The sequence below is a fragment of the Syngnathus floridae genome, chromosome 11 (assembly GCF_059516105.1).
Source record: "Syngnathus floridae isolate MCC-2025c chromosome 11, RoL_Sflo_1.0, whole genome shotgun sequence".
Taxonomy (NCBI): domain Eukaryota; kingdom Metazoa; phylum Chordata; class Actinopteri; order Syngnathiformes; family Syngnathidae; genus Syngnathus; species Syngnathus floridae.
This window is the reverse complement of record NC_142423.1, coordinates 5,426,422-5,454,109: the sequence shown is the minus strand read 5'-3', so window position 1 is coordinate 5,454,109 and position 27,688 is coordinate 5,426,422. Positions and strand designations below refer to the sequence as shown.

At 40.2% G+C, this 27,688-nt stretch overlaps 5 protein-coding genes across 7 annotated transcripts; 2 read left to right on the top strand and 3 right to left on the bottom strand.

Annotated features, from left to right (window-relative positions):
• Nucleotides 1–480: 480 nt before the first annotated feature.
• On the bottom strand, nt 481–2,620 carry LOC148390516 (uncharacterized). Its single transcript, XM_088390604.1, has 4 exons — nt 2,444–2,620; nt 1,874–1,999; nt 1,513–1,796; nt 481–1,414 (listed from the first exon to the last, which is right to left on the bottom strand). The coding sequence occupies exons 2-4, from the start codon at nt 1,983–1,985 to the stop codon at nt 1,238–1,240; spliced, it is 573 nt and encodes a 190-aa protein (XP_088246730.1). The 5' UTR covers nt 1,986–1,999; nt 2,444–2,620; the 3' UTR covers nt 481–1,237.
• Nucleotides 2,621–6,073: 3,453 nt separating this feature from the next.
• Nucleotides 6,074–12,305, bottom strand: LOC148390515 (putative nuclear hormone receptor HR38). The gene is made up of 7 exons (XM_088390729.1): nt 12,121–12,305; nt 9,899–10,692; nt 9,411–9,540; nt 8,993–9,156; nt 8,662–8,864; nt 8,321–8,499; nt 6,074–8,237 (listed from the first exon to the last, which is right to left on the bottom strand). The coding sequence occupies exons 2-7, from the start codon at nt 10,688–10,690 to the stop codon at nt 7,975–7,977; spliced, it is 1,731 nt and encodes a 576-aa protein (XP_088246855.1). The 5' UTR covers nt 10,691–10,692; nt 12,121–12,305; the 3' UTR covers nt 6,074–7,974.
• A 564-nt stretch (nt 12,306–12,869) lies between these two features.
• dgkab (diacylglycerol kinase, alpha b) lies at nt 12,870–19,581 on the bottom strand. Its single transcript, XM_088390079.1, has 24 exons — nt 19,471–19,581; nt 18,987–19,066; nt 18,676–18,752; nt 18,433–18,574; nt 18,003–18,077; nt 17,873–17,922; nt 17,695–17,769; nt 17,383–17,499; nt 17,156–17,273; nt 16,860–16,948; nt 16,599–16,706; nt 16,434–16,532; nt 16,311–16,361; nt 16,103–16,176; nt 15,883–15,957; nt 15,733–15,818; nt 15,571–15,660; nt 15,331–15,491; nt 15,187–15,251; nt 14,985–15,075; nt 14,732–14,912; nt 14,544–14,664; nt 14,396–14,456; nt 12,870–13,871 (listed from the first exon to the last, which is right to left on the bottom strand). Exons 2-24 carry the CDS (start codon nt 19,057–19,059, stop codon nt 13,791–13,793), a joined length of 2,160 nt encoding a protein of 719 aa, XP_088246205.1. The 5' UTR covers nt 19,060–19,066; nt 19,471–19,581; the 3' UTR covers nt 12,870–13,790.
• A 776-nt stretch (nt 19,582–20,357) lies between these two features.
• Nucleotides 20,358–24,577, top strand: stx16 (syntaxin 16). Of its 3 annotated transcripts, XM_088390081.1 has the most exons (9): nt 20,358–20,787; nt 21,600–21,611; nt 21,716–21,823; nt 21,898–22,038; nt 22,232–22,394; nt 22,469–22,557; nt 22,838–22,981; nt 23,066–23,146; nt 23,225–24,577. In XM_088390081.1, exons 1-9 carry the CDS (start codon nt 20,662–20,664, stop codon nt 23,324–23,326), a joined length of 966 nt encoding a protein of 321 aa, XP_088246207.1. In that variant the 5' UTR covers nt 20,358–20,661; the 3' UTR covers nt 23,327–24,577. The 3 variants fall into 3 exon arrangements, with proteins under 3 accessions (XP_088246207.1, XP_088246209.1, XP_088246208.1); XM_088390083.1 differs by lacking the exon at nt 21,600–21,611 and having other exon boundaries at nt 20,358–20,742; XM_088390082.1 differs by lacking the exon at nt 21,600–21,611.
• A 507-nt stretch (nt 24,578–25,084) lies between these two features.
• Nucleotides 25,085–27,632, top strand: LOC148390512 (EEF1A lysine methyltransferase 3-like). Its single transcript, XM_088389866.1, has 3 exons — nt 25,085–25,477; nt 26,220–26,331; nt 26,539–27,632. The coding sequence occupies exons 1-3, from the start codon at nt 25,316–25,318 to the stop codon at nt 26,937–26,939; spliced, it is 675 nt and encodes a 224-aa protein (XP_088245992.1). The 5' UTR covers nt 25,085–25,315; the 3' UTR covers nt 26,940–27,632.
• Nucleotides 27,633–27,688: the final 56 nt, after the last annotated feature.

The window sequence follows — 27,688 nt, the reverse complement described above, 5'->3', positions numbered from 1 at the left end:
GGAGCTGCGTCAAGCAGCCAACAACACTCCAGCTGTCATCTTGTTTGTTTTGCTGACGTTCTTCTGTGACTCACGATGATGCCACTGAAATTCTCTTACTTGGAAAAATCCTTAAAAGAAACATTGCAACGTATGTGTCATTCTTAAGGAATAGGTAGAACAAAAATCCGATACAAATTGTTGCCATATATGCAATTTTAACAGTAGCATCTGCCATACAAATTGGATGAATTAATTTTCCATCTATTTACTCAATTTGAATCATTTTTATTTGAATTCGAGAGGCTACCATGCTAGACTGCCGCATTTTAAGGTATTGAAAGGAAGTCATCTGTGACCACACCCCGAGCGGCGCAGCTCCCCCTCTTGTAGATTCGACAACCTGCACTCTTCTGCGAAATAATCAACAGAACGCCTCCATGCAGGCTTACGCCACGCAGGATTTACACCGTTCATGAAAATAGCGGCCAAAGTCTTAACTTTGAAGATAATGCAAATGAATGTATTTTAATACAAGACAATTATATCCACACAAGCTTCAATTATTTTCCACAGTGATTATGGAAGAATGACGGGGATTGAAGGCAGAGGAAGACAGTGTCATCAATCAGCTGTCACCAGTGCTAATTAACGCCTTCATTCTCTGAGGCTATTCTTAGCTTCGGTGTTCCCTCCTCAGCAACACAGCACTGAGCAGCTGACAGATAACCAGTGAAAGCTGGATTGCAAACACACACAGTGACAATTTGTTATTGTTTTTTTTCCATTGCAATAACCCAGAGAGGCTCATTACTCTTTGAAACTTATGTAACATCTAAATCTCAAGGCACGCTGTGAAATCTGATACATTAAGTGAAATTATCCATCATTAAGTGTGCTGTGGTTAATAATCCCATTTCACTTAATTGGTCCAGAATTCCAAATTCTGTTTATGCAAGTCATGCATGAATAACTTAAATATACTTAAGTTCCTCTACATGGCTAACCTGCTTATGTCTTCAGCCAACAGTTGCAATATGCATAAAACAGCAGTGGGTGACAGTATCACTCTGCAAACACCTTCCTGTTAACTATTGTATATAGCACCTATACATTTGTCCTGCCTAACCATTATGTCAACAGTTTGAATTTACCTTTAGAAATTCACTACTGCCATGTTATGCATAAATCATGTTTTAAGAGTTGAATGAGGATTTATGAAGAAGAAAATCCAACTTTATGTCCTTGGCGATGGTAACTAGGTGACGTGGTTGTGGAGATGTTGCAGGAACTCCCCCCTGGTGGTTGTGTGACCCGGAAAAACGGCCTGGCAGAAGTCACACACGAGAGATTGAAGCGCCACGTCTGACATCAGAAATCTACCTGGAATACTCGGGACGTCAAAGCCGAGGAACTGACGCTCTGAAAGAGACATCTGAGAAAATGCAGCACATTTTTACAAGGAAATTGAGAAAGGACATGTTGGTGCAAAAAAAAAAAAAAAAGTGACGTCTCCTGACGTGGTTAATTTACCCTCTTGGAGTCCGGATGGCTCCCGCCTCCACTGGGAGGATCACTGGAAAACTTATTTATTAAAGGGTCCTGTCCTAATGACATCTTTTGTTGTGCTTTGCCATCAGGTGCCTTCATGCTGAGACTGGACATATCTTCAGCCAGGATATGAGATGTGCTCTCATTTTGTGGGAGCGCATACATATCAGACTGCGCTGCAGGCTTGTGTGCACTCATTGGGTTTCCCTGGAAATGCGCTACGACTTCCTGGATACACTCGACGGTTAAGTCTCCATTAGGAGCACCTGCAGACAAGCACTTTTACTGAGTCATCATGACGGTTCCACTTCATGAGACCAAAATTTGGAATGTTTTCTTTCACCTTTGGTCATCTGTAGGGTTGTCATGAGACGGTGCAAAAGAGCCGCCTGCCTAAGACAAAGAGATCTCAGACGAAGAAACTCCTGGTAAAGGTCTCTGTATGCTGCCTCCATCTCACCTCACCAGTCTGCAGATGTGGAATAATAATCATAATTTAAAATATGATCATAATTTAACAAATGAGCAGCAATCATGCAATACTGACTAAACATAAGGATTGAAGTTACATTTGAAAAAATTTCATCTTAGGCCGCTATATGAATTCTGAGACCTTCATGAATGCCAAGACATCAATATTCTGTCCTGCTTACCCTCAGTAGGGTCGCCAGTGAGCTGGAGCCAATCCCAGTTTTATTTGGAAGATAGTTTCAAACTTGTTATCATTCAATCTCAGGGGGCATGAGAACAAACAACCATTCCCATACATTTCAGTAGCCCAGAACATCTTGTACACATACACAGACTGCCTTGCATACTCTCATGATGAGTACTTCAAATATTAGCTACACCAGCGGGTCAAATATTTAAGTAGTACAATCCGCTGAGTGCACAACAGTAAACATTTACTAACCTGTCACACGTTGAACTGCCGCAGCTCCAAGCGATCCCTTCTATAGCTGCAATACAATCAACATTATTTTAAGAAAGCCAAAAAACATTTGTTATATGAATTGTAAGCATTGTGGCCCTTGCTTCATGCTACGACTGTCAAGCAAAAGGGAAGTGGTTAAAGGGGAATAAGGAAGTGAAAAGCATTTTGTTAAAAGAGGACATCATCAGTTCAATAAGAATGCGGAAAATATTTGTATAACGTCATAGCAAGCGTCATGATCTGTTATGTGACACAACATCAGAATAGTCACAGCACAAATAAAAGGGTGTGTTTTTCTATTCCGAATTTGTTGTGTATCATTTGTTCATTCATAATGTTAGATTCAAGGGCAATATTTCTCAGTACTGGCCTCCATTTTATGCATGAAAATGCAGAACAGAGTCTGTGTTCTGCTTTTTTTTTTTACCTTTGTGCATCATTTCCCTGTTATACAGAAGAGAAGTGACTGAAGAACCAATTGTGCCTATAAAGAAGACCGGAAAACTTTGCCTCAGAGAGCTCTTTGTTAGATGAGATTCTCAAGAGCATCGTCCTACACCCACGTATACTAAAATTGCTCTGCAGTGGAACAGATTGATTCTATTTCCATTCATTTCAATGGGAAACGTTTTTTCCAAGTGTGAACAAATTCTAAACATGCTTCTTTTGGTCAGACTGCTTACTAATTTAAGGTGCTGTGGGTCACATGATGTCCAGTAGATGAATGTGAGTCAGTCCTTTATTAATACGAATGGACGGAAGCGCTGCTTGAGACTGATATTGGTTTAAAAATAAACTTCTAATGCGATGGAATCTGATGGGTTGCAGACTTACTTTCTCTGACATCCATCCGCCCACTGAGTTTGCTGCCAGCACCTTGTGATCCCAGTCTTGCCAGTCCACTTATGTAACACTCTGTTTAAGGAATTTGGGGAGCCTCCCTTAATCACATCGTTACAAAATGGCTTCAGTGTAGATGGATGTTCTCTTTTGTAGAACACATCAAAAAGAATTGGTGTGGAAAATGTTAAGACTACATTATTTAAAAGTTACACTTAATTTGTTATTAAATCTGAAAAAAATCCAAAACTTCAATCATCAAATTGATTTTTGTTGTTGTTGAACTGAACTTGAAATACTGTTTCAAATGTTATGATAATTGTTGTTTCTGTTGCAGTGAATATTTCCACACTAATTGTCGTTTACTCATCCGGAAAGTACACATGACCAACAAGTTAAGTTTCAAGTTTTATTTTAAGTGTTTTTTTAAATGTATGTCTTTGCCAGACAGCTTCTATAAATATATTACCTTTTGATTGCATGTCTAACACCATCATATGTGTCGGGTTACTGACGTGTACAAAATACCACACATGGTAATACAAATAAAGTTATGCACTATACAAAACGATGCACTAAATATGTATCAGGATAACTGAACTCGAGTCTGATAGCTGTGAAGGCAGTGGAGTTGCAAGAACTCCACACTTACAACTCCAAGTAACATAAGACCAAGGAGCACAGATGCCGGTGAACAAACTGGTGCGAATGTATAATTCAAATTCATATAGCCGCTAGTATGGGAGACTTTTTGACCCAAAATATTTACACCACTATTTTTAACAGCTGCTCTTGTTTCCAAGGACTTGTTCAACACGTCGTCGCTTCCAACACCATTCGAGAAGAAGGAAAAAGAATACACGGCTGCGAAGAGATATGTAAATGTGCACTTTAAATGCTTTATATCCATTCTAGGGGAGCGTCTAAATTTTGGATTTACGCTGGTGTTTGTTTTATCCCTCAGACGACAATCGTCAGTGCTGTTTGGTACACTATGTGTTTGTTCTGACCTTGAACCCCTCCTTCCACCCTTGTACTGCACTTGATCCTTGTGTTGGGGGCTCTCTGAAGTGTGTGTGTGTGTATATTAGTGTTGGTGAGGGGGCTTTGCTGTGAATAACTTCTAGGCCAGGAACTGTCATCCGCCAGTGCAACACAATCTGTCCTGTCAATCTCATTTTATAATTGTAACATTCTCATGTTTTTTGGCTGAGCAGAGAGAAGTTTCCATCATAGTGAGAAGCGCAGATAAACACAGTGATATCCTTTTCATCCTTTTTTTTTTTAATCTTGTCTCAAGCCTCTATGGCATTACAATCTGAAAAAGCTTTTTTTTTTTTAAACAAAAAAGACAGCAGGCATCTTGTGGCATATACAAAGCAACAATATAGCATAGCAGCAGCCCTTAAATTTACACCAAAGACAAAAGCCATTTAATCGACGAGGTGCAAACAGATCCCTAGCAGCAACCTATCCTCTACTTAAAAATGATAATTCACTTAGAAGTTAATACATGGGGGGAGGAAAAGAGATTTAGCTGGCGATGCGGGCCCGGCCGAGCTCGTCGCACAGGGGCGGCATGGCCAGTGACGTCTGCCAAGTCGTTTATCAGCAGACTCTCTCGGTGGGAGAGGCCAGATCAAATTACAGATGTTTCTATGGGCTCAACAATGGCCAGCTATAAATAAACTCACGGAGGGTTTTCCACACTCATTAACACACCCACACTTCAAACTGGTGAGCGCATAGCCTATGTACAAATATATAGGTGTATAAATCTATATGGTGTGGTAATTAAAAGTTCATCAAAACATGCAAGCTTGATTGTAGGTTTGACAGAAGTAGGAATGAAAAAGGAATTATTCAATGCCGAGATGTCCCCACAGAATACAAAGCAGATTCCCTGAAGTTATTTGCAGCTCAGTCCATCAATAAATGACAGGTGCAACATACACACAAACAAAGCTATTAGCTTTCTTCCCACTGCGACGATATTGACAGTCTCTTCCATGTTAATTCATGGGATTTGCTTTGCTGTCATTTGAGATGAATTCAAAGATAATGTTTATCTAGAGAGGCTGTAGTGATGACAAAAGCGTTTTATATTTAAGATGATGTAAATACAAACTGCTTCTTAATATTCCTGTCTTTTCTCTTGTTTGTGGATCCTAAATGTGCTTTATGGAAATCTGCTTAGCAACAAGTGACAATAAAAAAACAATCCATTTTTTTGACCTACAATACTGAATTTTGAATTATGTCATAAAATGCTCCATGTGCTTTAATGGGATTAAAGCAAACTATGCAATCATTGATTAACATGTAAATGTAAGATTCATCCAAGTGAAATATAGCTTAATATTTGTTGTCATCATAATTTCACATCCTGCCACTGTGTGAGATATATGGATGATAAAATAACACAAGCCTTATTGCAAAATGGGGAACCAGCACTCCCTCACATGTAGAGTCAAGAAATATAGATATGATATATGATATACGATATATATATATATATATATATATATATATATATATATATATATATATATATATATATATATATATATATATATATATATATATATATATATATATACACACATATGTACATGTATATATATATATATATATATATATATATATATATATATATATATATATATATATATATATATATATATATATATATATATATATATACACATATGTACATGTATATATATCACTATGACAGCCAAGTCACATAAACAAGTCACATGCATGCATCATGCACACATATATTGGGTGTGAACATAATTCCAGTCCACCAATGCTGAGTGTTGTATGTCAGAGCAGAGATCTTAAGTTCAGAGGCAGGGAACAAATCCAGATGACATGAGTAAGGAAAAAAAGAAAAAAACCTAACGTGTGTATGTGTGTCTTTGAAGAGAGCAATATGGACAATCCAGTCCTCAAGAGAATGAGTTTGGTATGAAAGACATTGCCTTCAGCTTTTCAAACACCGTATGGGGTGATCTGACAAATCTGAAGCGGCAAACTTTCAACTACCAATATTCAATTCACCAATTGATGACTGAGGGTTCGCTTTGGTTTGATAAAGAAGAGAAGAAAACTCAGTGCAATCTATTTTTCATGTCTACGCTGTTTCCATTCAGTCTGCCAGAAGCAAAGCTCAGACGACCATATGGCAGCGACCCGTAGGATCAAGTGTCGCGTGGCTGGGAACAGCAACACAGTGTCTTCTTCTGTTTAACAAATACATTTAAAAAATGACAACTGATTTCACAGAGTTAAGCCTGACGACATCCACCGACACACATAACACGATGAAAATTAGAAACATAAATGTAAATATTTTTTCTGACACAATGCTTGAAGTTATGTCAGGTTTCTTAAAGTGACTGTAATTTCAAGAACACGTGCAAAAGTGATCGAGATGATCACGAGAATCGATTCAAATAAAAACACTCAGTAACACATTTTCAGAATTTATTATCAAATCTACTCCGTGTGATTACTTTTGCATCATGAAAATCACTTTTCTCTGTGAATGTAGAAGAAAGTCTATTGTATCGGCTTGAGCAGTATTTATAAAGATCTCAGCTGTCCACAGTTTTCTCCCAACATCTCGGGGACATTTTTCAAGATATTTGCATGGTCAAATAATAAGAAAGGACCACATAACAGAATGGTGTGAAAGACATTAATCAGACACACACATGCAGAAAAGCATTGATTGGAGCAGTTTCAGGAGCAACAAGTTAAAAAAAAAAAAAAAAGAAATATTTGACCATGCATGATCCTCACATTCAAATTGTAAGTCTTTCGAATCACGCACAAATTCATTTGTGAACCACAACACTGTAAAGCACCCCTCCTTCCTCGATACACTCACACTTTCATATGCTTGAGGCACTTTTTTTTGTCAAAAGCTTTTATAGTGATGGCTAAATTCAAATTTGTCATCGTAGGAATGACACTGACATTGGGTCACATCAGTTTAGGAGTTGAGGAGTTCTTGCAAAGGCACTTTTTTCCCCTCACTACTCATTGCGTGTAAACTATATAGATTTTTAAAAGATGTTAGAAACAGCAACAAGAAAGTAATGACCAAACATTTTCTTTCATTTAAGGCTATAAGGATTGTTACTGTTTTCTCAAAAGAGGTGAAAGAACATTTCCGCAACCATTGTTGTGTGTCTCTCTTGATTCTGTAACAGGTTAATCTGGTTGTGTTTCTTGAGTGGAACCAACAGACCAAGAAACCTCTTGAGCAAATTGTGTCTTGGCTTTTAGCTACCATCACTGACACTGCAATGCTAACATTGTTTTGAGTTGCATAGCATGGCAACATTTACACATTTAGCACAGCAATAAAGTCTTTTTATATGCACACAAAATATATGACCACTAATATCAGTTCAGCTCTCTTCGTAGTACCCAAACACATCCATGAAGACGTCTCACACTGGACATTATTTCTCCAGAGTGCTTGGTTGCTATATTACACCACTACGGTTCCGTAAAGATTCTGCATGCATCTTTAAAGCTTGCCGCTGTAGATAAGGTCCCATATATTAGTTGACAAGTAAAGTGCTTTTTAGCACCAGCAAAAGAACAAAAATCATATAAGGTGCGTTCCCATCTCCTTATGAGTTCATTTGGATTCAGAATGGGAGGATATCCATAAAGATTTTCTCCACAATAGGTGGAGGGGGGACAAGGTTCTCCAGTTTTAGGTAGAATATGCGCTGCAGGCCCTGTGTGCAAAGAGTCCTGAGATCCGGGAGCTTACCCAGAAGCCGAGAGAGATAACCGGGTTGGGTTCGGCTCACTTCCGATCGGTTTCCATTCACGTGCGCCCTTAAAGATGAGATGAGGTTGGTCTGGAAGTCTTCAACACGTTTGGGTTCTTTGAGGCCGTGCCGATCTAAGAGTCAAAGACGTCACGGCATGAGAAACACCATTGTGGCATATAAGCAATGAGTGTGAAAAGGAAAGAAACGGCCGAACCGGTGATGATGACGAGGGCTGAAAGGCACGCAAACAGAGAGACGTCTAAGTTCATTCGGTGAAGGCTCTGTGAGAAATCCATGATGGAGTCGATCCAGTCCCCGAAACTACGAACACACTGCAGTCGGTGGAGGACCACGCCGTTACAGAAGATCAGTTTGTGCTTTTCTGGATTGGATCTGGAAAATTGAAAGTCATTGGAATGAAATGATATAATGTATTAAACAGTGCTACATTCATTATACTTGGATTCATTTCTTGCAACGTCGCTCTGAATCGGATTCATCCTCCAGCTCAAGTAATAATACAAAAAGCTACATCGATTCTTAAATGCAACCAACCTGTATGCCAGGCGTAGGATGAACAACTCAACAAAGGCAGACTCAAGAAGTAGCTGCTGGTCCTCTGTGCAAAAGTCAGAGAATGCCGGGATGGTTTCAGCCCAGGTTTTTATGACCTCCAATGAGCCGGTTAGTAGGTCATAGAACTGCTGGATGTCACCAGCATCCTCCTTCTCCGATACCTTGTCCACGGTTTCCTGGTACTGAGGAGAAAGAGGAGGCAAATGTACACATATATAACATATTTATTTATTTAATTTTACTTAATTTTATGAAATGGCCCTGCATGCAAAATAGCAACCAGAGAGAGCAGCAAGACATGAGCACTTACCTTGGAGTAGTCAAGCTTGCCGATACTCGGGTTGGAATCTAAATGCGCACGTACTAGCAAGGAAATGATGTTGACACTGGGGGTGGTGGAGGAACCCTCGGCTACAGTCTTGGGCTTGGATGGCAGACGCCCTCGGCGACCTTTCAGGCTGTCTGTCCGAACAACTAGAGACATAAAGGATGAGAGGAAGACTTCAAGCGCGTGCATGTGTCCTTCACATGGCTGCACTAGACACTTGGAAAAAAAAACAGCTGCTAGAGTATATCCATTTCTTTCTGCAGCTGGCATTGTAAATCTCATCTAACATGTGTCTTTCATTCCAAGCTTTGGTTTCACAAGATTGTCATTACAAACCATGGTTTGGCCATCATCATGCGTTAGTCAGTGAAAAGTCCAAGCGAGGATGACGTTACGTTACCTTCTTTAACCATTCCCACTGTAAGGCATTTTTGGAAACGGCAGAACTGACAGCGGTTCCTCCTCCTCTTGTCCACTGGGCAGTCTTTGTTAGCCAAGCAAACATATTTTGCATTTTTCTGCACAGTTCGCTGTCAGGGAAAAAAAGAAAAAATTGTATAAATAACTACAGATGGATTGTTTATCATGCTAAAATTACAGGAAAAATAGTAGCCCTTTATTAGGCAAGGAACCATATGTGGTCACCTCGGAGTATTCAGAACGGACTGGGAGATGAATTGTGTCAATCAGTCAATAAAAATGTACATATGGAGAATTTTTTTTTTTCTTTTATTTATTATTTATTTTTTATGTGTTTTTTTAATTATATTTTTATTTTATTAGTATATATATATTTTATTATGGTTTTAGTTATCGCTTCCCTTTTAGTAGTTTTGAAGGTGTTTATAATTGAATATAAAAACAATCTATTATCTTCCTTCCACTCACTTTGAAGAAACCTTTGCAGCCTTCACAAGTACGGACTCCGTAGTGCTGACAGGATGCATTGTCTCCACACACGGCACAGCGGCCCTCGCTCAGAGCCGGGTTGTGGATTTTGGCAGAGCCCTCCACGAGCCTGGCGCCGTGCTCTATAGACATAACGGGGCAAAGGAGCGAAGACACTTGCTGCTGAGGAGACATGAAAAAAGCATCGTCCTGACCGAATGGAGCATCCTGGTGGGGCAGCACGGGAGAGTGCTGCTCCGGTGCGGGGCTGAAGGGGAAAAACGAGGGCTGTTTATCAGCTTGAGGTGCTGAGTTGTAGGCGCTAAAAGTGGAATCCCATAGAGGTGCACAGAGTGTCTGAAAGCCCGTTGCTGGGGGGGAAGCGGCAGGATAGCCTGGACTGCCGTAGTAGTCAGAGCCGCAGGACGACAGAGTCTCATCGATGCAACTGAGTGTAAATGAGCCTGGGTAACAGCCATACACTTGGAGGTCATCCAGTTTATAGGCTTGGTTCTGCATTTGGCAGTCCAAACTTTCAGCGACTGAACTCTGGCCAAACGATAGAGTAGACGTGGAAGCCGAGGCGGGAATCTTGCAGGAAAAAGCATCAAACTCCCCTATGTAGCCGCTTCCCACTAAGGTATTGATGCTGGGTAACAACGACGTGGACAGCTGCTCCTTCTGGCTACCGATGTCCATCGCCAACTTGGCGCCCGGGTCAGGGTTTAAGAGGTCAGAGCCAAAGTGGGTGTCATGGGTCAGGGATACGTGCTGTGTTTGTACACAGGGCATCGCTGGGGCACACAATGACATCAGTTAGCACTCGAACAGAACTCAAGGGTAAGACAAGTCTGGTGTGGTCGTGCTTTAAAAAAGTTGCATACGCAAAACTGCCGCACAAGCATCTTAGTTACAACGTCAGAGGAGTTTGGCCCTAAATCACTCAAATACAGGTCAGTGCCTGCATACGTGAGGTGTCAGTGTCGCTATAAGTGACTTGGTACTTATATACACTTCTTAAATAGCAAATATGCTCAAATTACATTTAATCTCATGCTAGTAGTCATAAATAATGTTATTTGTCCATGTGATGACGTTGATCATGATTTTCACATTTAGAGACAATCATGTAACAAGGTAGGAAATGGATGAATATCAACATGAAAATGTTTTTTTCTATTTATCTCTACAAGTGTTTGCATTTTCATATGATCGGTTCTACAACATCCCTAGGAAATTACAATGTCCCCAGTACGGATTATACACAGTTGATGGTATTGGTGTAGTCGTAATGACAACAAATATAAGTATGACCCCAAACTCTTGCTTTTATGTCAGAATATTAACAGTAGCAAACTTAATTTTATACTCGTACCCAATTGTTACTACTTGTATCCAATTGTTACTTAAGACATTTCCTGAACAGTTGGTTCAACAAATGTGACACTTGAGCCTGGAAAAGATTATTTCTGCTTCCATTATTTCCTATGGGAAAATTTTGTTTTGAAACCAGATCCCGCTTTGTTTGTCCGTAGAGTCCACTAGGTTTTCCTTATAGTCAGTAATCCTAACCCGCCTTCTGTTTCCTTTATTACCCCCTTGAATGCCTTATTTCCCATTATGCCTTCTTGGCTTCAAGGCATCTCAGCCTTCTTTAGAAAGTGTAGACGTTGGCCCGGTGGAGCCGTCTGATGCTGTCAGATATTGTGTTACTGGCTGGTCATGTTCTTAAGAACTCCTTGAGTGGAGGGCAACCCTCTTTCACAGGGACTAAACCAGGGAGTGCTGCAGATTGTATTACAGGAAGGGCCCAGTGCCATCTGAAGTGAGAAAGGTGGCAAAGCCTGGTTATGCACGTACTTGCACAGGTGTGTGTTTGGGGATCGATTTGGGACATGGTGAGGACAGTATAGGAAAGTCATGTGGTTTGAAGGTTAAAACGTGGCTTTTGCAATTTAGACTTGGGCTTAGACTCACTTTAAAGGGAACTTTGTGAAAAAGGCTTCCCTAAACTCTGCAAACACATACTGCATAATCAATAGCATCATTCCATTTGAGAGAAAGACTAATTTACTTCAAATCGTACTTCATCTGCATGAGGACCATGATGTTTTGTTTTTTGGAGGGGATTTTTTTTTATAGTCATATATCATCTTTGGTATAAAATATGAATAATATGAAGCAAACAGCACTATTACAAGTGATATATATCAAACACTAACCTGATTCACGTAAATATCCAAATTCTGATGTTGGTCATGTATTCCAAGTATAAACTTTATAGGCCCCGCTGATGCACACGCCCACTCACACAAGCGCGCGCGCACACACTCACGCACACACGCATCAGTTCAGATCGACGCGGGACGCACCATGTGCAGCTTGTTTTATCACGCTGTGGAGACTACAAGGCGGGACCGTGCCTAAAACGGTGGTAGAGAGGAGGGCTGGTTTCCGGTTCACAGCCAATCATGTAGCAATCGCCACAGACGTCATATGAGTGACGCATTCACGGGATTCCACTGACGCAAACGCCCATGCGCTTCGCGGTCTAAATATAAAGCACTAACTTGCTGCTCACGTGGGACTATTAATGGACGTCAGTAAAAATAGGACTGTTTGCAAGAAGATAAGACTTTTTATATCAGACATTTCACACACGCAGAACCCCCCCCCCCCACTTGATTGCACTAAGTGATATACTCCCCAATTAAAGAGATGCTTAATTGCATTGTCGTACACTGTTGCATAATGGACGGCACTGCCCCAGCTGTAAATGCCCGTTTGTCAGCAACAATTGAAGCATGAGTTAATGTCATAACTTATCAGTCCCAAGCAGTTAATACAAAGCGCACTTGAACCCTCAGGAGATGCCAGGGTGCGATCCAGTTTCTCTTTAGGGTGCGAGTGATTGTTCAGTGTGAGAAGAAATTGTTTTACTAATGAACTTATAAATATGAAGATCAGTGTGTAATGTTTCTCTGATCATGCAAGTGAATTTTAATGATACATTTATATTCCCCAATATTTAATGACATCAATTCTAATTGAGCAGACACCAATGTTTGAGGAGAACGCATTGTTTTCTATAGTTTGACAAACATGTATGCTCCCATTTAAAACGTCGGCTCCTATAGTTAGGCTCTTAAATTTTTTAAACCTCCCACGTAAAGTTCCACTTTTCCCTCTCATTTACTTCGGATTAATCCTCCTCCATGCTTCTTTTCCTCACTAACTCTGGATTAGTCCTCCTTCCCCACCCATGCATTCTGCCAAGCACGTCTCCTGAAATTCTGCCAGGAGAGATAAGCATTAAGATATTCAATTGGCAGGCCACATGAAAGGGAAACATAATTCACAAGCATGTGTATAAATAGTGTTTAAAACCAAGAGCTACATATTTACTTCATTTTAATCTTTTCAGATATTGCCTGGCTGAAAAAAGAAAAGCAAAACATGGGAGACAAGAACACAGGGTAAGATAACAGTAGCATCACACCAAAAGGTCCACTGAGTTAAGGTCATTTAACAATTTCCCCCATTCTGTCAATTAAAATACATAAATAAATATAATTATACAATACATTAAGTGCAAGTAAGTATGTCATTCGAAAGCTATAAAACCCAATAAAATATCGATTTAAACATACAGCCACATGTAAATGTACTTTTTCCATGTGCTTGTGTTGAGAAAATGTATTTCAATCACAACAAAAGGTTGCATTGTTTAAAATTGCCAACAATCCTTACTAGTACTAACACAATTGCAACAGTTTAGAAAATCAGGGAAAGAAAGCAGACATAAAATGTTATCTAAAAGAACACAGAGTATCTCTGCGTTGTTTATGGAATACTGCCATCCAGGGTCCCTCTGTGGAAACAAAAATAGTTTCTACTTGAAGTTGAAGAAACCGGATGGCTTTGCCGGTGGACCCATTAACATGTTAGCTTGGTTCTTGTGAGTTATGTGGATCTGGAATAAAGGAATACAACAGGTGGCTTGGGTTGAGTCAAAAAGTAAATTGTTTGGAATGATACATGATGTACTAGGCTATAAACGGCACACGGTGGATGCTTTTTATCCCAAACGTATTGCTCACTTGTGTGATAAAGCAGTCAAAATAGTCACAATTATTAAATGTTGATTGATGTTCTTATCAATCAAAGTAAATGCGCGATTCCTTTGACCCTGAATCGGAATGTATTTGAGTGTAAGGAAATGCCTGAAATGAGGTGTATGTCGCACCCTGGTGGCTAATAAAATATATGCAATTTTAAAAAAAATTAACCAATGACTTATTTTCAGATTTGTTATTTATCCATTTATTTGCGATGGCCTCTATTACACTGCTGGAGTTTGTAATTTAGTTTGATATTACATTATTTGACCACACTACTATTAAAATAAATGCACAAACACATGATTACATTACAAAGCTTCATATTTTGCACATTCTATCCCAGTGAATTTAGGAGTGACTATGAAAATAGACTTACTGTACAAGGAGGTTGCAACCACGGCTCTCCGTCAATTTGCATGGGCAGGGTTTTCAATGTCCTATTTTAGCGAGGCAGGAGTGGCAAGGTTAATTAATTGTTCTAGTTTAAAGCAATTATTTACGTGTTAAGAATAAAAGCACACCACCTTATTGTAATTTGGGACGCCTGTGCCAATCGGTGCCCGGCACTCTTCAGTCCAGTGTAGATCTGACCCATTTCTATCATCCCTTCCAAGCCTACCACCTCCAGACGCTTATCGGTCATGTCTGTAAAGATTTCAAGTCGAAAAGTCTCTTGAAACAGTTTTAGAATGGTAATGTAAAACAAACCCACCTTGTACTGTTGTCTTAAGAACTTCTGGATCAGTAATGACTTCATCGCTTTGCACACGTGGTGGACCATCTGGATTACTGGACTCGCCCCACAGGTTGGAGCCTCCGTAGATGCTGGGTATGTTGAGGACAGCGATGCACGAGAGCGACGTGGTGCTCAGGTCCAGACTTTTACCACAGCACTGTTCAACAAAGAATGAATGAATGAATAGTGCTATCTAAAAAGGTCACATGGCTGTCAGAAAAACTTTCACCTCAATGGTGAGACACTCTGTGAAGTTCTTGCAAGACGAACAAAGGGTCTCAGATGTGGCAAACTCCAAATACCAAAGCTTGTTTTTCATTCTTTCCAACATTAGAAGAAAAAGTGTTTTATTAAGTATAGCAAACAGTGACACGGGAACTTGCCACATCACGGATATTTTTTTTAACCAATACTCAGTCCATCATCCTCACCTGCTGTTGAACTTTTGAGGGCATTTTTCTCTCATGGAATGGAAACGATGAGCAACAGAAGCATCCTGCTCAATGAGAAGACCAAAAAAAAAAAAATCCAGCTTACAACTCAAGTTCAGATATTGCAACACTAGTATAACTCACCGATCCTACTGAGAAGTAGTTATTGATGATCTGGTAGGGCACAGAGTCTCCCACTTGTTTAGGATCATCTGGTGTCACCTGAATGCTCCAGCGGTCCATTTGAATCAGCTCACTTGACTCAATATCCTTCAGAATCTCTCTCAGATCGGACCCGTCATAGCCTTAGAAGATAAGCAGGAAATATGCATGACCGGTAAAATTGCATATGAATCAATGTTTGCCTGAGTTTGACGTTTTTACCTCCACCCCAGCGCAGACAGCGAGCCAGGTCATTGCCGGTACCCAAGGGCAGGATTGCTACTTGCGGATTCACCTGGAGGTCAGCTTTGTCTGAAAACACAAGAACGTGCATTCTTTATGATCACACATGCGAAACGTCTTCTAAAGCAAATATTACTGCACCGATAGCATCCAAAATCCACCCAGCTGTGCCATCTCCTCCGCATGCCAAGATCCTGTAGTCGGGAAGCTTGCGGAAGAAATGGAGTCTGAAAAAAATATATATTGTTAAGAAAAGTACACACAATTGTGACATGGAAGCATGTTTTTTACCCAGGGGTGGGACCTCCATTTGAAAGGTTGTACACTTGACGTGGATTCAGCAGGTACTGAAATTTACAGAGAACTCTGTAGAGGAACATAATAGAATGAACACATTTTGGAAGTGTTCCTAACTGTGTTGTTTGTGTCGCTCTGCATGATATGAAAAGGGGAATTCCATCAAATGGTCAAAATAATTGCTACCATCTGAATATACCTGATGTGAACTCACCTTTCACCCTGGTTTCCTCCACTTTTTGGGTTTACGAATACCAGTAGTGGGTGAATGTCAGGAATTGGGACAATCTGAGGAAAAAAAACATTTCTCAATCTTTACATATGTTTCAAAATGGTCTTGCCATTCTTATACAAGAGTTTTTTAATTCCTTCATTAAGTGATATGTGCAGGACACGTATGAAAAAAGGTGATGACACGTAACCTGTAAGATGTTCCCATCAGGAGTCACGTTCAACAGATCGGTGTCCTGTTCCTTGAGGAAACACAAGACAAACAATGAACTTAACTATGCAGGAATACAATGTACCAGAGTTTGGCGTTCTACCTTGGAATGAGCATAGATGGCCCATGGTGGGAGGATATGATCTTTCAATGCCCCACAGCTGCAGGTGGACAGTCCAGTATAGACGCACTCATCATGGCGCTTAAAAGAAAACACAGCCGTGTTTGTATTGTTGTTATTCTTTATAATCCAGTCACATTTTCTCACCATCTGATGGCACCATACACAACGTCTTCCAGCTAAAGTTTTAATCTTCCTTTTGCAAACTTGACACTTGGCGCTGCGGTCGGATCTGACCCAGTCGTGAGATGGCACCTGAGGCAAAATGTTGATGACTTTATCTTCATTCAACTTTGTATGTATGTGTGATGTGAATATTTATTTAGGGTGGCCATGAAAATACTTTTGGGTGGTAAACGATATTTAAAAGCAAAGTTCGAGGAACGAAATAGTTCTCAGGCTTCTCACCCTCAGTTCCTGTTTTTTTTTGACAAAAGTAGGAGCACAAGGTTCAACGTTCTTGTTGGAACAATGACTGTGGGCAGTATACTTGCAACCTGAGGGTAGAGAACATCAAAACTATTATTGAAAAAAGAAAAAAAAAACAAAAAAACACACTTAATTTTCAATAGAAGGATTTCCCCCAACTTTTTCAGTTCAAAATAATAATTTGGTTCTTCCCCGGGACTCCAACGAACTGAAATAACTAACATTGTCTCGCATTCTATTTTGCGTCCCATTTTGTAGAGTCTTGGTGCTCTTACGGGTGCAACAGAGTCCCTGCTTCCTGAGACCGAGCAGCATGCTCTGACACACACAACAGTAGGCCGGTTTGTTAAAATTCTTCATTCTCCAAATATGCTGCCCATCCCTTTGCGGCACCTATGGGTGGGGAAGCAAACACTTAAGGAAGCGCTGCTGCTTTGCGGAGGAGGAATAAAAAGACAGGGGAATTGTCGCAAGGTCAGGAATGAGCCATGTTTTGGTTTACCTTCAGTCCAAGTAGAACAAGTAAAGGCACATTGTTCATGCCTCCCTTCAGCCATTCCTCCAGTGTGACAGTACCGCTGGCATCCACATCAATTGCTGTCATCATGTCCTTGAGCACCTAGACACACGCGGAAAAAATGTTTTGCGTCAATGGCTTTTGACTAGGGTGGTACCCTGAAATGTTTTACTTTTGTATCATCGACATACAGTATGACAGCTTGCAAACACAACCGTGAATATTTTTTGCTTAGGGAAAGTGACCTCTGTGTCCAGTCATCGAATTAGCCCTATGTAACAAAAAGAGTGCTCCTACAGTTCTGAGCTCAGTCACGTCCCAGCCGAGGTAATCAGCCGCTCGCATCATCTGTGTGATGATCCGATCCACTTCCTGACGGAGAAACAAAAAAAACAAAAACATTTGTGTTTCTTAAAGAGTCCATTAATTGGAACAGTTTTTACAGAGCACATAGATTGTGATTAGAAAAACTTACAGCGCTATCCAAGTGTCCATTACCATCTTTGTCATAAAGTTTAAAAGTAACTGAAAACACACACACAAAAAAAAAAACATTATTTCTCACAAGATGAAATGCATAGCAAAACATTTAGAAGGTAACCAACATTCCAGCTTCTCCCGTGGCTGCCCTTCCTCCAGCACTGAGAAGTAACAGGACATGTCACGGAGAAGCACACCACCTGACAGAAACAAAAGAAATTATTCATAACATAAATGTCAAGTCAAAGAAATTCTCTACACTATGTGATTGCATATGGAATGATATTGAATGCTATGGAATAATATAAATGATAACTAAATGGAATGAAAATTTATGTTTGGTGAGTTGAAATTGTTACTTCAGTGAATTGCTTTTTTTTTTCAAATGGAAACTATGATGTGAATCCTTATGTTGAATGTCCCACTGGGAATGAATGGGGAAGTATTATGGGACAAATACATTTTTGAAATGAGGAAAATAAATACCCCAGGTGAAGTGGAGTGCAGAGATGCAGATTTGCGGTGTACATGTGCATCAGCCATCTATTTATTCACCTTTGGCCACGGTTGTTTTCGTGGAGCCATTCTGCTCTACATTTTGGAAATAACGGAAAAGGCGCTGGCACAAATCTGCAGGAAAGTCATCGACTTCTAGATAAGTCTTGAGGAAGAGGCTCAATCCTTCTGCATCCACATACTGGCCCAAAAAAAAAAAAAAAAAAAATCAAACAAAGGCATCATGACACTGAGGGGGCTGCACATATTGTTGTGAAAGAAAAGCCGATCTGTATAACTAACCTCTCCAGAGCTGTGCTGGGCCAGCCTGCCTCCACTTTGAAACTCCTTGATAACGTCTTTCACCTTCAAATTGCTGTCTGCAAAAATATAAGTAAAAAAAAAAAAAAAAAAGTCAATTGCTTTACTAAAATTTCCATTCTATCCGTAGTTTGAAAAAAAAAAAAACTTCTGTAATACGCAACCCCTGCTAATGTTTATATTCATACCAGTACACATTAAAATATTTTTTTGTGGGGGTGACTCATTGTTTACATCTTAAAACAGTCTAACATCACTTCTGATTATTAAAATATTCAAATAGTGACACTTACATTGCATGTATTCTTGCAGCTGGATAAAATCCACAGGTGTTAGAGTACTTCCTGTATCCTCAGAGGAGGCCATGTTTTATCTGAGGGAGACACAGCAACACAAAAACATGGAGAAGAGAATTCTTACACTTGCAAAGAGCCACATATGTTGTTCACAGGCTTTAATTTCCGGGCTTTATAACTGACTCCTTAAACTGGTTCCCCTCCATTCCTGAAGCCAGACACAAAAGTAATAAGTTGAACACACCCCTGTCGGTTCAGTTGTAAAACAACCCAGAGAAATGTTTGCATCGAGAAAGTGGTTTTCACCAAAGGATACAAAGACAACTTCAAATTATACATGGCAAATGTCCATCAGGTTCATGTGAATTAATGTAACATTTAAAATGAGAGACAAGAGTACAGACAAACAATACATTAGAATAAGTTGACTCTTCTGCACATGTTTTAGACCCATGAAGCTCAACCCATCCAAGCTGCTCACCTTGTCTCAGCTTGATTTTGTGATCACGGAGCTCTGCTCAGCAACAGGCCACTGGCCAGTCTGCCTCGGTATTAAAGGATGTCAGGGATTAAGCATGCAGCAGGAGGAGGAGTCTGTTACCACATGATGACTGTGAGTGCCAACCCTCTCATTGGGAATTTATGAAGATAATGCAAGAACTGAATTTCTTTTTCAAACGTATGAATAAAAGATAAAGAGTACCACTTTACAATAAGGTTTTATCATTTGCTTATACAGTAATGGTGGAATAAACCAATACAAAACAGAATTGCCAATGCTGCTTTTAACTAGAAATGTTAACTCAGCATTTTACTACTGTTAAAAGTGAAAGCCTTGTTTGATAACAGAGTAGGACAATTTAAAATACTTGAAGAGAGAAAAGCCTATTCCAAACCTGAATAATCACCACCACATGCAATTACAGCATTGTCGTTGATGAAAGGTGTTTTCACACCATAGACGGGGACTGACAGTAATTGTTGGGTATTGATAGCTTCTTACCTGATCAAGCATCCAGTCACACTCTCGTTCACACCTATGGACAACTTGGAGTCTTGAATTATGAATGCATATAGGAGGAAATTGGAGCACCCTAGGAAAACCTTGTCAAGCAAGGGAAGCACATGGAAACTCCAAAAAGAAAGACTAGAGAGATTCACTTGTGCAACCAATAATATATCTATTTCATCCAAAGTGACATTTGCTCAAAATTATACTTCTACAGGGTAATTGGAAAGTAACGATTTATTTATAAATTATTATTTTAAAAATAAGTAAACATTTTATTTTATTATCAAATGACAGTGTTGATATTTTCCGCCCAGTAGGTCGCGCTGTATTTTAGTTGTAATGCCAGTTTAACATAATAGAATAAGAACGACTTCACGCAGATGCAGGTGTATGCGTCTTCCGGTATCAGTCTCAAGAGTACCGACGTCGCTAATTTGACAATTAATCAGTATTTTCGTGGGGGTCATGTTTGTTCAATATGGCGTAATGTATTGGAACTAAATAGGTCGCATTATAACGCTATACTGTCCTGTTGGCGTTTTACCCCGAGTTCCCCCTCATTGTTTTTCACGAGCAAGGCTAAAGCTAAAGCTAGCTAGACATAGCCGAGCCGCACACACTTTTCAGTAGTCAGTGTTTAAAACTCGTAGCTATCGAGTCATGGCCACTCGGCGTCTGACAGATGCCTTCTTGTTATTGCGGAACAATGCGATCCAAAACCGGCAGATATTGGCTGAGCAAGTGAGTACAAACGACCCCCGTCTGAGTACACGTAGCAATGCTGCGGTGAGTGGTCTGCATCGTTTTTGACATTTATTTACTGTGTTTGTGTGTTTGCATTATTATAGCCAGTTGTACTGTGCTAGCCAAATTAGAGTAGAATGGCTGTCTCGTAAATGTCATTTAGGTAGATTCCTGTTATTGTTATATCGTTGCCACGGTATTTCACCTCAGGAATGACTTATGATAATGAGGGGGGGCTAACAATAGTAGCTAGTAAGCGATATTAGTTTACAAACAACGATTTTCCTGGCCAAGAGATAAGTGTATTTATTGTGGTGATGAGCATTCACATGATGAGCCAAGTGCTTTCTGCACTGAAAAAGCAGTAGACCACAGCAAGGCTCTTAAGCTTCATTATTTATGTATTCTTGATTTTTCTGCGATTGTCCTGTACATGCTAATAAACTGTGGCCATCTAAACTTGATTTTTGATGTCATGTTGTCTGCTTAATCTGCTCCTACTTTTGTTTGTATGTGTTTGTAGTATGCTTTGGCTGTTGTAAATGTTTCACTGTTTAAAAAAAAGTAGTTCTTTATGCCGGTAAATTTTAAGATTGTGGATATTTATTTTTCCCAAAATAATTTTTAGGATTCTCCAATGTTAAACTTCCTCTGTATATCAGCTTGTAATCGTAATTTGAAGCTGATGGTAATTTTAACAGTGTTTATATTAAAAAGTAATTATTTGTGGTAAGCCTTGCTTGGTGGTCATTGCTGGAATTTCTGGGGCTCACTTCTGTTCTGCTTCTGTCCTCTCCATTTTCTTCTTACCTTCTATTGGATGGAACCTCACTGCTATCTGCCAATCAATCTAGGAACTTGATGAGGTACCATTGTTTTTATTCTTGGTACAATTATTCCCCCTGATACTTTGAGTGATGTACTCAATTCAGCCTGTATTATAGAAATTGAGAAATTTTTTGTTTTCAAGTTGACTGACGATCGGATGGCGTTGGTGTCGGGAATCAGCCTAGATCCCGAAGCAGCCGTCGGCTTCACCAGGAAGTTGCCCCCCAAATGGATAGAGGGCATTGACGAGGTAAATAAAAATTTCCAGAACTCATCCACATCATGTGTGACTGCGCTGAAGCCTCGTCTTTGAATACCTTTCAGATCCACTATGAAATCTCACGGGTTCGCCAGAAGATGAAGGATCTGGCTTTGCTTCACGACAAGCACATGAATCGGCCCACGCTGGATGACAGCAGTGAAGAGGAGCATGCAATCGAAATCACGACACAGGAGATCACGCAGGTATGCGGCTTGGCCAGAATTATTAAATGCTCTTCTGCTTGATGATGGCAGAAAGTGCAGTCAAGTTTTGTAACATATTTTTGTGCCATTTTTGTCTGGTCATGTGCCTTGAGATGTGAAATGTGTGTCCGGGAAACACAACTCTGTCTTAAGGTCCGCAGCTAAAATGCTCACGGTTCCTTTCATACTACAGATGTTCCATCGATGTCAGCGAGCCGTAACGGGCCTGCAATCTCGCTGTGGCCACTGCACCGAGCAGGAGGAGCGGCTACTGAGAAACGTGGTCTCGTCGCTGGCACAGAGTCTACAGGAACTGTCCCTCAATTTCAGGCACACGCAGTCCAGCTACTTAAAACGTACGATTTGTCATTCGATCTGTCACTGAGTTGTTTGCTTAAGAATGTTGAATACATGTGAAATTTTCTTGCAGGTATGAAGAATCGCGAGGAGCGATCAAAGCACTTTTTTGACTCAGGACCATTAATGGAAGAGGACGAAGATCTAGCTTTGTATGACAAGGTGTGTAACTCAAGTGGAATCGCTAACTAAAGTGATGTCATATGGCCTGGCGTCATGTCGGCTGGGGATTATTTGCACAGGTGAACTGCATGCAAATAAATAATAGCAGAAAAACAAACATTAGTCCAAATGTTAGTGACTCATGAGAGAAAGTGAAGTAGTGTAATCCCTCCACCATTCACAGAAAATGACACTAAATATTAATTCTATAAAACTAGCATACAGTTGCATACATTGTTCCATTCAAATGTTTTTCCCCCATCCAATTGTTACGTTTCAGGGCTTCACAGATGACCAGCTGATGCTGGTTGAGCAGAACACAGTCATGGTAGAAGAACGAGAGCGAGAAATCAGACAGATTGTCCAGTCCATCTCTGATCTGAATGAGATTTTCCGGGATTTGGCCGGAATGGTGGTGGAGCAGGTAACGACATCAAAAGAAGAAGCCTAATCATAGCACCTAAATTCCAAATTCAAGTGGTCACGTTTTCTGCTGTTGTTCCTCCAGGGCACCGTTCTGGACAGAATCGACTTCAATGTGGAGCAAGCGGGTGTCAAAACAGATGAAGGCTTGAAACAGTTACAAAAGGTAAAAGCCAAGTCGACCGCCGATACGTACTTTTGACACACGGGAGCCGAAATGCATCTGATGTTTTCTGCTTTGCAGGCAGAGCAGTACCAGAAGAAAAACAGGAAGATGCTGGTCATTTTGATCCTCTTTGTCATAGTCATGGTTCTAATTATTATTCTTTTTTCAACCAAGTTTTAATCTTACATTCCTTTTGCTCTGTGTGAGTGTTTGTTGTGGACCTCTGCTCAAAACCAAGTCGACAGGCCTCCACACCAAGCAGGAATCATGAAATTTCATGTCGGTTTCCTGGTGTGCTTTGGGCTGTACCAAGATGTTGTTTTTTTTAAATCAAAGAAACAAGCAAGTATGATTGTGACTCATGCGTATTTGCCTAGGAGGCTGATACTTCACCAAGTTTGCGTATCTGTCCATCTTTCTCAAGACAAAACACTTTACGGCACAGGACAAGCGTGATACGTTGGTGCGGCAGAGTGGTTTCTGCTTACTTTCAAAGTGAAAATGGGGTTAAAATTTTGATCATGTAAAATTGTTTGTTCTGATTGAATCAAGTGGTTGCAAGTATCGCTGCTGGCCTGATCCATTCCGTCATTTTAAAATCAGCCATTGACATCCGAATCGAAATCTTTTTGGTTTTTCGTGGTCCCTGCATTAAGTGCTATCTTTTATGAACTGCAGTTTGCACATTCTTGAGTCCTGAGCAAGAAGAAGGTGTTACATGTTAAACTACTGTCATCTGTATGATGAAAAGAATTATTTATTTTTTAAAACTACAAATGATCAACAGGAGCGGAAATACTGTATGTTAGGTAAAACAAGTAACTTAAATTTTCATGTTCATCACTCCACTCAGAAAAAAATGTGATCCATCCCAGACAACCCATGGAGACAGAATTATGTTAGTCTGGTATTATTTTGTTCTTGCTCTGTTGATCTATAAAGACTGATATGATGAAGAGCTTTATTTGACGAATCTGTACTCCACTGTTGGGTCAGCGTGACCCCTGTCACAAGTGTCCTTGAACAACACACACCACCCCAGTTGCTTCTCAGCTTGTGTCCTCAACAGTGTAAATGAGCTGCTTAGTGACTAGCCGCCATCATCGGTGGCCCTCTTAAACATTGTCAAAGCCGCCATTTTTTTGTCAACCCTCGGAGGGTAGTGTAAAAGTCACATTCTGCAATGCCAGAACTGGAGCTTCTCCCACCCTCTTGTGTTGAAAGCACTTGTCATTGTCAAGCAAGCATTCGACACGTCACAGAGAATTGAGTGTGTGAAGAAGCTTTTCAATGCATTTTTAAAATATATATGTTAAACCATTTCTGTCATTAATGTGAAATTGTGTGTGTGGAAAAAAAATGTGCAAGTGGTACTCGTATGGAGTTTTTTTTTTCTAAAGAAAATAAACCTGCGATGATGGTGTAGCTTGATTTCAGTGCTGTTAAGTTTTTTTAAATTATGACAACTATGAATTTGTACCCCAGTGTAGACAAGTTAGAATACTAAGTGATGTGAAAAGGAATTACAACAGTAGGATCGATGCGCAAGTTAAAATTGGGGGGTCACTTTTGAATGCAATTTTTGGTCTGGCCCCAATTTATAAGGGGTTGAAGTAGAGCTTGAACTTTCTACCCATCTAAAGACAGTGCGTAAATTTATCACCTGTTAATCTGTTCGACTTACATACAGTTCCGCGTTAAACGAGGACCATCGCATGCGCTGTTTCGGTCATAAATTTACTGAGGAAAATTGAATACGTGTACAGTGTACACTGAGGAAATTTGAATACGTGTACAATGTACACGTGGTGACAGGTTTGTACTTACCCTCGTCTGGCCCGGAACATAAACATGACTACCCTTTCAAAATAAAAGTCCACCTGTCATTCAAAAACTAACTGTTAATTTTAACAAATGCATTGAAAATAGTGTGTTTAATACACCGAGGTGTCAATTCGCATCTTATGAAGAATCGGATGGCATCCATCAAGTTCAAGCCTCCGCTGTTCGCCGAAATGCCCATTGACGAGCTGAGCTAGCTAAATAGCCAATGCTAGTTGACCCAGGAAATAAACTGGACAGTACTTTAAACTTGTATTTTTTTTCTTGTATATTTTTTCTTTTTTCACCCGAAACAATTTTCTTCTTTCCATCAATCAAGCAAGCACGATGAGCTGTTGCATGAATGACGATGACCCTTTTCCCGCTGACGAGTGTTTGTTCACTGACACCTTTTCTCAGGATAGCGTTTATAACATAATGGGACAGGAGCTGAGCATCATACAGTTATTCGGTGCAAACCTCGGCGTGGCTGCTCCAGTGTGGGAATCCGTAAGTATTACTTTTATGACCTAAAGGGAAATGTGCTTTTGGGAGTTTGCAAACATATTTTTAAGGTTGTGTTAAACTTATAATCATATTAATATCTAGTATTGGAGTGCTCGTGTGGATTGGTGGGGGCCGAGGAATGTGCAGGCAAACTGCATGAACTTGTTTTCTTCGAAGTGTTGTGGAATAGGCCCAGACAGGGAGTACCGGACGAGAACATCTCAAGGTCGTTGAGGAACGAGAACAACAGCACGTCTATGTGGCCCGGCTTCGCGGGGAAATCCAACCACCTGACCTCAGCGATAGCGCCGACGCGGGGAGGAGATGGCCGTCGACCAATCATCTCACAATATTTTGCATGCTTTAATATTCATATTGTGTTTCTTTAAAACTGGGCAACCCGGAAGAATGTGTCGTCTTTTGGTGGTCACAAAAACGCAAGAGTTTTAGTGTGAGGGACCCGGGACCCAGGCCTGTATTAGTGCGCTTTGTCAGGAATAAACAATTGGTAAATTTGGTCTGATTGATCTACTGGTCTTCTCTTTGACAGAACGAACTCGCAAAATTGTTAGGTGCGCCAGTGTGTGGATTAGGACATAGCAATTTATGTGTTAAGTGTTGATCGCAATTTGGAGTCAGATCAATAACTAGAATCCGTAACCTAACAGACCTCATGTCGACTTTGCAAAAATGTAATCTTTAACTTTGCACCTGCGTGCGTATGTGCGTGTGTACGCACTTGCAGGCAGTACAATTGTGTCGATACTTTGAGGGGCATAGTGTGGAGTGCCGTGGGAGACGCGTCATCGAACTGGGATCGGGAACTGGTGTTGTTGGGATTGTGGCTGCTCGCCTCGGTATGTGATGCGGTACACTCACAGTGTGGCAGACCGTTACCTCAGTTGAGCGCACCTGTGACGTCACGTCAGATCATTTAAAAAAAAAACACATTGTGCGATAGAGAAGAAACCTTGGTTACTTGAAGCATGAATGTAAATATCCCATTTCTATATCATAATGTTTTATCCACAAAAATACAAATGATTATTTCTGTTGACTTCTAGGTGCAGATGTGACCCTCACTGACCTTCCCATGACTCTTCCACAGCTTGTCTCTTCCAATGTCTGTGCCAACATGCCATCCAGCGGTTGGCCATCTGCCCCTCCCACTGTCCTCCCTCTGTCCTGGGGTGAGGACCACATGAAGTTCCCCTCAGACTGGGACCTGGTGCTGGGCGCAGATATCGTTTACAACCCCAAGCTGTTTCCACTGTTAGTGGACACGCTGGCTCATTTGTGCAAGAACAAAGGTGTGGTTTACCTCTCCTCCAAAATGCGGAAAGAGCATAAGACGACAAGTTTTTTCAAAGAGCATCTGCCAACAAGATTTAATGTACAACTTGTGCACCGCTATGACAATCTAAACATTAATATTTATAGAGCATCTTTTAGAAAAGCCCGTTAAGAGCACCAACATTTTTACCAAGGATATGATTTAACAATTTTGGATAAGAAGCAAATGTCACATTGTCACTTTTATATCATAATTTTTAAAAAGTTAGTTTACATTTCTTTATAGTCGGTACTACATCTGTCTCACAGTTGAAAGGGTCTGGGTTTGAATCTCTACTCAGCACTTCCTGTGTGGATTTTGCATGTTCTCGTCAAGCTTATGTGCGTTTCCTGCAGATAGTCTGCTTTTCTTCCACATTCCAAAATCGAATCATTTTGGATTAAATTAGGTGTGAGTGTGAATGGTTGTCAGTTTTTATGTGCCCTGCAATTGCCCGGCGACCAGTTTGGATTGTACTCCACCCGGGAGTAAATAGGGCAAAATGATTGGCTGGATTTTATGGTTCCATTTCTTGAATACAAACAAAGCATATTCCACATGTCATGTTGACTTGTTAATGTTTACTTAATTCTCTTGAGAAACGATGAAAATAATCTTCATGATGGAGATACTGATTGTAGTTATATAACTACTTCTTATTGATTGTTAAAGCAGTCAGATTGTGATAATTTGATATTCAAATTAGGGATCGGCATTTCAATATATTACATTGATCATTTATGGGGAGCACAATTAAGTCATTATTATGCTGAAACATTTTTGGAACTCGTGTTGATGTGTTGCTAGGGTGTAATGCAGCACATCTTACCATTATTGAAATGACTATTGAATAAAATGAATGATGAAAACAAATGCATTGG